Genomic DNA, 13,123 nt, shown 5'->3' on the forward strand with positions numbered 1-13,123 from the left:
TGTTCGCTTGCACAATTCCTGCCTTTCTCCTTCGACCTCTCTACAACGAGCTGTAGGACTGCTCAATGTTTTTTGTTTATTGTACCATTCTCTGGAAAACTCTAGACACTATCGTGTGTGAAAAGCACAGGCCGCCGGCCATTTCTGAGCTACTGGAACCAGCGTGCCCGAGCTGGTCTCCAAGCATTTCATATTATTTTGTATGTAAATCCGAGACACTCAATTTAGTATGATATGTTACGTTTTGTATGGTATGTATTAATTTATGGATGGCCATCACACTTTTTGTATGATATGTTACGAATTCTAGCTAGGTGGCTAATGTTAGCTAGGCTAGAGGTTAGGGGTTAGGTTTAAGGGTTAGAGGGAAGGGTTAGCTAACATGCTAGGTAGTTGCAAAGTAGCTCAAAAGTAGTAAGTAGTTGAAAAGTTGGCAATTAGCTAAAATGCTAAAGTTGTCTGTGATTAGATTCCATCTTGCAACCTTACGTTTACCATATAATGTCTAGTCTATGAGACCAAGCTGGCGCGCCTGACATCATCAAAGTCACTTAGCTAACTCTTAGGTAACTTGTTTTGCCAATTCTAACGTTCAATCGAACAGTAACTGAACGCCTCAATGCCAGAATAATGGTCCAACAGCAACTTCAATTTGTTCACTACAACTCATCACAACTCAACTCATCGTTAAACATATGCATCACTGTTTATGCAGCATGGTCACATTTTCAAGGTTATAAAAAAAGAGATGATAATTCCACAGTTAAACACTGCCCCCTCCTGGCCACAGTCAATCCTTGCTGCCCTGGCCAAAAGCTCCTTTGAAATATACAGTACTTCACAGAAGGATTATCCAAATTTCCATATCATGCAGATAGATCATTGACACAGTATCACAACTGACCTTGGCAATCAGCCAGTCAAATAGACTAGGCAGCCAATCCTTCTCAAGTTGGGACTAGAGGGAGTGCAGCTACGACTGGAAGTTACTTCTCGTAGCAGGTTAGGAGAGAGTTTTAACTAACCCTAAACATTTTCTCAACCTTATCCTAAGTCTCCTAACCTGCCACGTGAATGATCCTAACCTGCTGAGTAAATTACCCTAACCTACTACGAAGACGTCACTTCCGGTCGTAGCTGTACTCCCTCTAGTCAGAACCTGCTTTTCACCACAAAATAACAATATTAGGAGCTTATCACGTTTTTCACCTGGATTCAGAACAGAGTGAAACTTCACACATAAAAAAATACACAGACATTAGCTAAGTGGATACTGCTCTGTAGCAAAAAACATCATCTGCAATGTGAGAACGACCAGTCCAGATGATGGTTCTGTATGAGCATGACCACATTATGACCACATCACATACAATAGAGATCCTATTACATTACTAGAGGGGATATGTCATATGCCCTCAAATTTCCATAATGGGGTAAAAATGGCAGACATCTTGGTCAGGGAGAAATCCAAAACCAGTCTAATTTAATGAATGACAGTAGAGGCATAGGGGATGCACTTCCTGCTTTTACTGATGCAGGAAAATAAAAGTAAGGCATATGATTTATCAGAAATTGTGTATTGGAATTATAGTCAACCTAAGATATAGTAATATAATTATAAATACAGTTTATACAGGTTTTATAACAATTTTCTGTATGAATAGCCTCTAAAATATATGTAAAGAGATGTCGTTATCTTGGAAAGCTGTCAGTGCTATTATCTGATACAATAGCAGTACATGTTGCATTTACAACTTGTCTAAGTCCTATCATCAACTGATTCCAGCCAGTGTTTGGTTGTGGATTGACTTCATTGTTGAAATGGAATGTTTGCATACTGGCAGTTAATGTGAAAAATGAATGGAATCATTCCCTCAAAACTGGCTGGCTAGCTAATTAACATACATACAGTGCAGATACATTCTTCACAGTCATCGTTTACACAATATCTTAACACAGCACTGGCAAACCATGGTTGAATAACTCCCTGCCCAACATGGCTGACCTCAGGACCATCATCTCAAGGTTAATGTACATTCTAGTATTCTAACTCCTGCTCACATGTCACAGATGAGCACTATGACCACAGTGAAGATGACCTCGTTATTGCAACAGACTGTGATAAACTGTGATAATTACAACCAAGCTCGACTTGCAGGACTCAAAATGATGTCACAATTACATGACAAGTAAAGATGTAAGAAAGCCACTGCGATGATGATGATGATGATGATGATGGATGAGGATAGAACAGAACAGCTGTGAGCATCAGGAGGTGCTGTGCTCTTACCAGTGTGGAAACAGCAGAGGTGTACATAGGATTGTGGCCTGACGACATCAACACCGGCTGCAAAACAACAGAGGAGGGTAAAGGGTAAAGAGGAGGGGTAACTACTGGTGAGGAAGTAAGAAACAAGGAAGGGGGTGAACTGAGAGGAAGCGGTATTAGCACAGCAAAGAAAGCGAGTCGGGATAAAATAGTATAAATGGGAGGTGAGTAATATTAAGGCAATACACTGAGAGGTTATATTGCAGAGTGGTGGGCAGGTGAACATACAGAGAGAAGTGTCCAAAACCAAACCAGGATGAGGAGGAGTGACGTAAGGAAGGATTATACAATTATTCAACTGGAATAGAAGGGGGTTAGTATTGTTTGTTCAAACAAGGCAGAGTGGTAGGAAAGAGAGGGAAAGCCAGGCGATAAGAAGGCGAGAAACAAGAATGGAATCGGGACATGGACGTGCAATCAGGTTTTGTGCAAAAACAATATGAAATAAAAACACAAAAAACCTGCAGTCACCATCATTATTCCTGCCATGGGGTGTAGCATTCCAGATTCTAAACTGTATAACGACTTGATCTCTCCTCGTCCAATCAGCAACTAGGACCGGAGTTATCCATTTTAAAATAAACATTGAGGACCAGTGATGATTATTGTACCATTAAAGCCGGACTTGTAATTGTTTTTGATGTCAACAAACGGAACATTTCGCCTGAAGTCAATTCAGTTTCTTCCGTGCAGAAATTGAGTTGCTGTTCCTCTTTCTTTACACACGAGGGGGCAAATGAGACCGTGATAACGGATCTAACAGTCTCAAAGTGGAGGCAACAAAGTAGGGCAGTATTCCAAAGTGGTGCAGGTGCAGTAACCTCGCACCTGCACAACTTTGTGCTCCCGGTGTCACAAGAAGGCCAAGAAGATCATCAAGGACCTCAGCCACCCGAGCCACGGCCTGTCCACCCCGCTACCATCTTGAAGGCAGCGACAGAACACGTGCATCAAATCTGGGACCGAGAGACTGAAAAATAGATTCTATCTCCAGGCCAAAAGACTGTTAAATAATCATTACTAGCAGGCCTCCGCCCAGTACACTGCCCTGAACTTCAGTTACTGTTACTAGCCAGCTATCACCCGGTGAGAAACTGGTGCCCTTAAAAAGTATTCACACCCCTTGATTTTCTTCATATATATATACGAAAGGGTTGAATACTTATTGACTCAAGACCTTTCAACTTTACTTCATATATATATATATATATATATATACAGCATCATTATATATATATATATAATGAAGTAAAGCTGAAATGTCTTGAGTCAATAAGTATTCAACCCTTTCGTTATGGCCTAAACAAGTTCAGGAGTAAAAATGTGCTTAACAACTCACATACTCACATAAGTTGCATGTTTAACGTATTTTTTTAATGACTAAATCATCTCTGTACCCCACACATACAATTATCTATAAGGTCCCTCAGTCAGGCAGTGAATTTCAAACACAGATTCAACGACAAAGACCAAGGAGGTTTTCCAATGCTTCGCAAAGAAGGGCACCTATTGGTAGATGAAAAGCAGACATTGAATATCCCTTTGAGCATGATGAAGTTATTAATTACACTTTGGATGGTGTATCAATACACCCAGTCACTACAAAATCACACGCGTCCTTCCTAATTCAGTTTCCGGAGAGGATAGAAACCAGTCAGGGATTTCACGAGGCCAATGGTCACTTTAAAACAGTTAGAGAGTCGAATGGCTGTGATAGGAGAAAACGGATGTAGTTACTGGATGGATGTAGTTACTGATTTTAGTTACTCCACAATGGTAACCTAAATGACAGAGTGAAAAGAAGGAAGCCTGTACAGAATAAAAATTATTCCAAAACATGCATCCTGTTTGCAGTAAAACTGCAAGAAATGTGGCAAAGCAATTAACTTTTTGTCCCGAACACAAAGTGTTATGTTTGGGGCAAATCCAATACAACACATTACTAAGTACCACTCTCCATATTTTCAAGCATAGTGGTGTCTGCATCATGTTATGGATATGCTTGTAATCGCTTAGGGCCTGGGGAGTTTTTCAGGATAAAAATGAAATGGAATGGAGTTAAGCAACTGGCAAAATCCAAGAGGAAAACCTGACTTAAATCTACTTGAAAATCAATGACCTGAAAATGGATGTCTAGCAATGATCAACAACAAATGTGACAGAGCTTGAAGAATATTGAAAAGAATAATGGGCAAATGTTGTACAATCCAGGTTTAGAAAGCTCTTAGAGACCAGATCCAGACAGGCTCTGTAATTGCTGCCAAAGATGCTTATACAAAGAATTGATTAGGGTGTGAATACTTATGTAAATTATATATTTATATATTATCCTATATACGGTGCATTCGGAAAATATTCAGACCCATTCTAAAATGTATTTAAAAAAATGTGTTCCTCATCAATCTACACACAACACCCCATAATGACAAAGCAAATAACGTTTTTTAAATATACTTTTGCAAATGTATTTTAAAAAAATCTAAAACTGAAATATTACATTTACATAGGTATTCAGACCCTTTACTCAGTACTTTGTTGAAGCACCTTTGGCAGTGATTACAGCCTCGAGTCTTGGAAATGATGCTACAAGCTTGGCACACCTGTATATTTGGGGAGATTCACCCATTCTGCAGATCCTCTCAAGTTCTGTCAGGTTGTATGGAGAGCATTGTTGCAAAGCTATTTTCAGGTCTCTCCAAAGATACTCGATCGGGTTCAAGTCCGGGCTCTGACTAGGCCACTCAAGGACATTCAGAGACTTGTCCCGAAGCCAATCCTGCATTGTCTTGGCTGTTTTCTTAGGGTCGTTGTCCTGTTGGAAGGTGAACCTTCACCCAAGTCTGAGGTTCTGAGTGCTCTGGAGCAGGTTTTCATCAAGAATCTCTCTGTACTTTTCTCCATTCATCTTTCCCTCAATCCCGACTAGTCTCCCAGTCCCTGCCGCTGAAAAACATTCCTACAGCATTATGCTGCCACCACCATGCTTCACCGTAGGGAAGGTGCCAGGTTTCCTCCAGACATGACGCTTGGAATTCAGGCCAAAGAGTTCAATCTTGGTTTCATCAGACCAGAGAACCTTGTTGCTCATGGTCTGAGAGACCTTTAAGTGCCTTTTGGCAAACTCCAAGTGGGCTGTCATGTGCCTTTTACTGAGGAGTGGCTTCCGTCTGGCCACTCTACCATAAAGACCTGATTGGTGGAGTGCTGCAGAGATGGTTGTCCTTCTGGAAGGTTCTCCCATCGCCACAGAGGAACTCTGGAGCTCTGTCAGAGTGATCATCAGGTTCTTGGTCACCTCTTTGACCAAGGCCCTCCTCCCCCGATTGCTCAGTTTGGCTGGGTGGCAAGCTCTAAGAAGAGTCTTGGTGGTTCCAAACTTCTTCCATTTAAGAATGATGAAGGCCACTGTGTTCTTGGGGACCTTCAATGCTACAGACATTTTTTGGTACCCTTCCCCAGATCTGTGCCTCGACACAATCCTGTCTCGGAGCTCTACGGACAATTCCTTCGACCTCATGGCTTGGTTTTTGCTCTGACATGCACTGTCAATGTGGGACCTTATATAGACAGGTGTGTGCCTTTCCAAATCATGTCCAATCAATTGAATTTACCACAGGTGGACTCCCAAGTTGTAGAAACATCTCACGGGTGAGCAATGGAAACAGGATGCACCTGAGCTCAATACTGAGTCTCATAGCAAAGGGTCTGAATACTTTTTATTTGTAATACTTTTGCAAAGAATTCTAAAAACCTACTTTTCGCTTTGTCATTTTTGGGGTGTTGTGTGTAGATTGATGAGGGGGAAAATGTACTCAATCAATTTTAGAATAAGGCTGTAAAGTAACAAGATGTGGAAAAAGGGAAGGGGTCTGAATACTTTCCGAATGCACTTTAACTACTGCTGTACACACCTTTTCTATTCATGTACTGTCCATAATGTCTACATACTGTACACCATCATATACATATATATTTATATACCTCACTCTGACATTTCTCGTTCTAATATTTATATATTTCTTCATAACTTTCTTTAAAATGTTTTTTTTTTTTTGTGCGATTGGTTCTACTGTTAGGTAGACCCTGCACTGTTAGGTAACCCCGCAATAACATTGGATCTGATTTATCCCAACAACACAAATGTGTAGCTCAGTTGGTAGAGCATGGCGCTTGTAACGCCAGGGTAGTGGGTTCGATCCCCGGGACCACCCATACGTAGAATGTATGCACACATGACTGTAAGTCGCTTTGGATAAAAGCGTCTGCTAAATGGCATATATACAAATGCAGGTGGCGTATTATCGGTAACACCACAACCTGAATCAGTGATAATCTAATCCAGCCTAAATCTATACTAACCAGACAGTCCCACGGAGGGGCGTTTGATACGAGCAGCATATACAGAGAAGTAAAAAAAAGAAAGAAAGAAGAGACATCAAGTCCCCTTAGGTCCTTTGGACAGGGAGTGTAGGACAATTCAACTGGGCTGATGATGTTTCGCTGACGTCATATCGCAAAATTCCAAATGTGACATCGTAGACAATCTCAGTGAAGTCCTAATGATCTTTCTCTCAAGCAACTTTGATCCGGTTTGCGATCGTTTTTTCCCCACGGTCCTTGACTCTCCCCTCCTGCCTACTGGATCACAAATAAATCCAGGAAAAGGTGGATTGTATTATATCACATATCATATCACGTCGCGTCAGAGTACACAGAAAGAAATCCAGTACACAGAAAGAAATCCAGCACACAGATTGACCGAGGCACACTGGCACAGTGTGAACGTCGGTCACAGAAGCATAGACGGATGTAAACGCATGTTTCCCCGAGAGAGAACGCACCGAGGGAGAGAAGGACAGGAAAAGGATGTCGAGTGATAGAAATAGACGATTCTGTATAGATCAGAGAGGAAGGTGCCTGGTATCCCTTCGACAACGAACATATCATCTGGGTGTGTATACATGTGTGTGCTCGTGTCTGTGCATATGGGTCATTGAACAGAAGTGATGCACATTGGGTGTTCGTGAAGTTATTTATGACCCTATTCCTCCCAAACGTCCAGCACAAGTCTTCCAACACATGTCATATAACACACACACACACATATTTTGGGTTGCATATTTGACATTTTACCTGACTTGCTTACCACCCCGCTAAATGTGTGAAAATGAAACTGTGAAACTACTGAAACTGTGACAAAGTTGCAATAAAGAGAGAATAATGCACAGTAGTGATCATTTGGATGAACCTATTACAGATTCATTTAATAAATTGTATTTGCATACCAAATGAACAAAATAGTAAAAACATGACTTTTAACCTGATTTTCTAAACCTTACAATTGAATTAAGATAAACATCATCTCTATTGTTCTCTGTAAAATGTTCAGTGTTGACTGTATGAATCTGAAACCTGTTGATTGATTGAATGACTTATGCATCTAATCAATTTGCAATCGCACAATTTTTTTTTTAAATAACAGGCGTTTCGGTGCCAAGTGTCAATCATAAATAGAGGACTCTGTATGGGTACAACTCCTTTAAGTATAGCTATTGCCATTGAGGGCTTCCACCATTTGAAAGTAGTCAACTGGGTGGGGATTCCTATGGGTTGGGAGTGATCAGCCAATGATCAGAGAGCTCAGTCTTCTTCAAATTGGCTTGCCTATGTTTTGGAGCCAAGACCAAGATGAATATGTGTGTGTGTACCAGGACATTGGTCCCAAGATCCAGATCCAGACGCAGTGAGTTGAAACCATGACAAGGTCAAGGCAATAGTCCAGGGGTCCTTTCTTCAATTGTAAGAAACTCAAGTAGAGTAAACTCGAGTACAGTACAGCACATTTAAATTTGAGTCATTTAGCAGAAGCTCTTATCCAGAGAGACAACAGGAGCGATTCGTGTTAAGTGCCTTGCTCAAGGGCACATCGGCATATTTTTAACCTAGTCGGGTCAGGGATTTCCTTTACTGCTAGGCTACCTGCCTCACTCTATACAGTACAGTACAGTACAGTACAGTACAGTACAGTACAGTACAGTACAGTACAGTACAGTAGAACACATTATAGACATCTATGGTTTGGTCAAATAGATGTCAATGTTTGGGCTGGTTGGAGCCCCATCTCAATTCTCTACACTTTTTTCTGAAGTGTGTACTTGTCCACTACCCACATGGTGGTCCTCTGTAGCTCAGTTGGTAGAGCAGTTGGAAATAGCCTCAATGGCGCTGCCTGCTCGTGCTGTCACAGACGCCATCATTTTTCTTTCTTTATTTTACCTTTATTTAACTAGGCAAGTCAGTTAAGAACAAATTCTTATTTTCAATGACGGCCTAGGAACAGTGGGTTAACTGCCTGTTCAGGGGCAGAACGACAGATTTGTGCCTTGTCAGCTCGGGGATTCGAACTTGCAACCTTTCGGTTACTAGTCCAACGCTCTAACCACTAGGCTACCCTGCCTCCCCGATACAAAGATGAGTCCTCTATATATCTCAATGATGTCAATTGTTTCCATTGTGACTGCTTCATTTTGGACAACTTTGACTTATTATCGACTGTAAAGAATTCTTATAGCTAACATAGGCTGAGTATCTTTCGTTTGGACTGATGTACATCCCAGCAAACACATTTTTTTTTTTGTCCTAAAACTGTACTTAAAATATTTATTGATATCGTAGATGTTAGGTAGTGAACTTCTTACTGTGAAAGTCTCTCTCTCTCTCTGCTGCAGCAGCAACGACCACCACAGAACATCAACAGTATTTATCACGCTGTCCATGTTGTGGTTGCTCAGGTGCTGTTAGATGACAATAATAATCTCTCTGACCATTTTGAACAATGTAAACAACACAGTGTAGCAGAGAGTCTGTTGTAACTTTTGAATGTTTTTTGTTGTTGTTAAAGCCTTCATTAAAGCAACGACTGAAAACAGTCGCCGTCACTCGCGAATGCAATTCCCGAAATGGAACAGTTTAGGCCTATTTATTGTTTATGCTAATTATTCAATGGTCACTTTGTCATTTTATTTTACAACTAAAATGCTTGGTTACCTTTCACATCATGAATGACTCGTATGCTGTGTGATGGCATGAACGAATTAATGATCGATTGATACAGTAGCCTATATAATGAAATATAGGCCTAAGTAAGGTATGGTATTAAGACCAAACAAGATGCGCTCTTAGGCTTACAGCTCGATGGCAGTTATAGAAGGCTACTATACAAAGCCTACTAATAATAATGACATCACTTATTATTATAATGATGATCACAATAATAATTTTCATCATAACAATAAGATCAAGTAAAAAGGAGGGTTGTTATTATTATAAATATACCTTTTCAGACAATTTTCAGAAGTTCCAATTCATCCCAAAGGTGCTCGATGGGGTTGAGGTCAGGGCTCTGTGCAGGCTAGTCAAGTTCTTCCAAACCAATCTCGACAAACAAATCAGTTTGTAGGGACCTCGCTTTGTGCACGGGGGCATTGTGATGCTGAAACAAGAAAGGACATTCCCCAAACTGTTGCCACAAAGTTGAAAGCACAGACTAATCTAGAATGTCATTGTGTGCTGTAGCATTAAGATTTCACCTCACTGGAACTAAGTGGCCTAGCCAGAACCATAAAAAACTGCCCAAGACCATTATTCCTCCTCCACCAAACTTTACAGTGGGCACTATGCATTGGTGCAGGTAGCGTTCTCCTGGCATTAGCCAAACCCAGATTCATCCATTGGACTGCCAGATGGTGAAGCGTGATTCATCACTCCAGAGTTCGTGTTTTCACTGCTCCAGAGTCCAATGACGGCGAGCTTTACACCACTCCAGCTGACACTTGGCATTGCGCATGGTGATGTTAGGCTTGTGTGCCGCTGCTCGGCCGTGGAAACCCAAGCTCCCGTCTAACTGTTCTTGTGCTGATGTTGTTTCCAGAGGCAGTTTGGAACTCGATCATGAGTGTTACAACTGAGGACAGACCATCTTTACACGCTACGTACTTCAGCACTTGGCGGTCACATTCTGTAAGCTTACGTGGCCTACCACCTCGCGGCTGAGCCGTTGTTTCTCCTAGACGTTTCCCCTTCACAATAACAGCACTTACAGTTGACCAGGCCAGCTCTAGCAGGGCATAGAATGGCCAAACTGACCTGTTGTAAAGGTGGCATCCTATGACGTGCCACGTCGAAAGCCTTATTGTGGTGCTCTAAACATGCGCATATTCCCATAGGAACATTGCTTGTGCAACGTGTCTTACAGGAATGACATACATATGAGGTCGAAAGCGTCAGTCTACCTATCCATTGATGTAAATATATCCCCTGTCTGATTCCCAGCTCGTCCACTAGGTGGCAGTAGGAGATCACATGACGTCTCTTGGCCAACTGGGTAGTGAGTCAAACGGCTCACATTTCAAGCCTGACATCTTAAAAGGACCTTAGCAATCAGGGCTGTCAAGTTATGGAGTTATTTTTGTTGTTGAAATAAGACAAGCTTCAAACTTCTTTTCCCATTCACTTTAACTATTGCAAACGATAAGATAGATCGACGGTGCATGTGGCAGATGCATGCAAGGTCACGTGGACGGAGAAGGAAATGCATTGCTTTACAATGACCGTCAGGGTGTACCCTTTCCATGCATACTTTTGGGGACTTGAACTACATTGCATACTCTATGAACATGACCATAGCGCATGATTTCTGAGCTTTATGGGGAGGGGTGGTGGGGGAGGGACATTTTATGACAACGCCAGCAGTAAGATTTGAGTTCGATTTCCAAAAAGACAAGTACACTAGCTTTCGAATGATATGTCACTTTCAAATTTTTTTAAAACCAAAAAACGGCTGAGGGGGAGGGGGGTGGCACCACCCAAAAAAATCACCGGACCCTGAATTAGAACATATCATGATGTAAATACATTTCTTAAGTTTGGAGACCTATCTGTTTATTTAAATCATTTTTTTGGGGGGTGGGACTGCAATTTGCACCACTTCTGTAGAATCACCCTTATACACCCATTAATGTGCTGTTAGTATTAATGTGCTGTAAGGTGACTGCGTTCACGCTTGTACTCATGTCAGTAGTGTCCTTTGGCTGCGTGCCCACGAGCTTTACTCTAGCCTCTATATTCTCCTTGTCTCGGAGCTTAGCGCTCACAATCTCTCTCTAGCCACAAATCCGACCAGCTTGCTTACAGTTGCACTAGGGTCGGACGGACTTCCGGTGTAGATTAAGACAGGCATGTTCTCCTGAGCCATCTCTCGCAGCCCTAGTGGAGCTGTAAGCAAGTGGGGTGGATCGACGGGCTACATTTCTCCCAGAGCAGAGAGACGGAAGAGAGCAGAGAGTCAAACTGTCCAAAATGGATGTGTTGTTGTATGACACACAGTTAGTTGATCCTGCTGGGTGAGATGTGGGCTATTTTTGTAAGTAACACCTTGTATGTGCGCCCAGTGTGACAGCCGTGTCTGTGTGTGGGTGGTACCATGCATTGGGGGATGTGTTCGACTTGTGATTGCCTGTGTGTCCTTCTTTAAAGGGGAGATGTGTGGTGTGTAGTTATAAAAATGTGTGTGCGTCCTACCTTGATAGGGGAGATGTGTGTGTGTGGTGTGTAGTTATAAAAATGTGTGTGCGTCCTACCTTGATAGGGGAGATGTGTGTGTGCGGCGTGTAGCCATGCATTGCCTCCATGGCGGCGAGGTTCTTGTCACTCATGTGAAGCATTTCAGCACTTTTCCCTTGACCCAGATGGGCTGGACTGTGCTCCAAGGGGGGCGTCTCCTCATCCTGGTACCGGTACTTCTACAGAGAGATAGAAAGAGGATGAGAGAGAAGGAGAGAGAGACGTGGGGTAGGAAGAGAGAGATGTGGGGGGTGAAGAGAGAGAAGGAGAGAGAGACGTGGGGTAGGAAGAGAGAGATGTGGGGGAGGAAGAGAGAGAAGGAGAGAGAGACGTGGGGTAGGAAGAGAGAGATGTGGGGGAGGAAGAGAGAGAAGGAGAGAGAGACGTGGGGTAGGAAGAGAGAGATGTGGGGGAGGAAGAGAGAGAAGGAGAGAGAGGGGGGTTAATGCTATTAGGCATCACATATCAGGGGTAGATCGTGTTAACAACAGTTATCATTTCAATGCAGACACTGTGCCTGTGGGACAAAACAGAGCCTACATCTCAGCAAAATGCAACTCATATCCATGTCAACTTTCCGTGCTTCTGTGGGTGTTACACTTTTAATGCACCAACCAAGAAAGGGCCTTAGCGATGTGATTTTTAACTCCGTCCCTTAAAGGAGTCCGGGCGGCTCCAACGTGGTTCCATTTATGCACAAAAATAACAAAAACTGTTGTCGCAAACCCACAAGTGCATCTGAAGGCTGTTTTTGGACAGAAAATGGGGCCCTATATGGGGCCACTATGAAGTAAGTCTAAGACCAGTCTCTTCCACCACCAAATGGAGCAACACCACAGCAGCACATGACTCCTACCTACCCAGCAAGATAACACTCTGTTACTAACCAATAACCATAGCTCCTACCCTACTGATCCCCAACACCTGGGCAACCTTCCAACAACTAGCCCACTGCGCTAGTCACACACTGTGGCCTACACTCAGGTAGTGACACAGAGAGCTGCAAAAGTGCATGCAATGTTTTAACACAAATACAGCCCAAGAAGGCATCATAAAGCAAATTTGCTGGAGCAACCTAAGTGTTATTGTTTATGTTTGTGCACCGGTCCACAGCTAACCCGACTAGCCCAACTCCCTGGCTGTGTACACTTACACTACAGTCTGCCGTACTCT

The 13,123-nt window shown here is 42.5% G+C and overlaps 1 protein-coding gene across 11 annotated transcripts in view; it reads right to left on the minus strand.

Annotated features, from left to right (window-relative positions):
* Positions 1-13,123, minus strand: part of LOC124007149 (disks large homolog 4-like) — a 118,266-nt gene that overhangs the window by 39,781 nt on the left and 65,362 nt on the right. For 8 of the 11 annotated variants that reach the window (XR_006833883.1, XM_046317546.1, XM_046317537.1 and 5 more), the window contains exons 2-3: positions 11,968-12,129; positions 2,291-2,347 (exon numbers count right to left, since the gene is read on the minus strand). Coding sequence is in view for 10 of the 11 variants with exons in the window: in XM_046317546.1 (XP_046173502.1) it covers positions 2,291-2,347; positions 11,968-12,129 (219 nt within the window). In the remaining variant the exon portion in view is untranslated. The remainder of the gene's footprint in view (positions 1-2,290; positions 2,348-11,967; positions 12,130-13,123) is intronic. The other 3 variants (XM_046317507.1, XM_046317555.1, XM_046317580.1) reach the window with 1 other exon arrangement.

The sequence above is a fragment of the Oncorhynchus gorbuscha genome, linkage group LG02 (assembly GCF_021184085.1).
Source record: "Oncorhynchus gorbuscha isolate QuinsamMale2020 ecotype Even-year linkage group LG02, OgorEven_v1.0, whole genome shotgun sequence".
NCBI classification, from domain to species: Eukaryota; Metazoa; Chordata; class Actinopteri; order Salmoniformes; family Salmonidae; genus Oncorhynchus; species Oncorhynchus gorbuscha.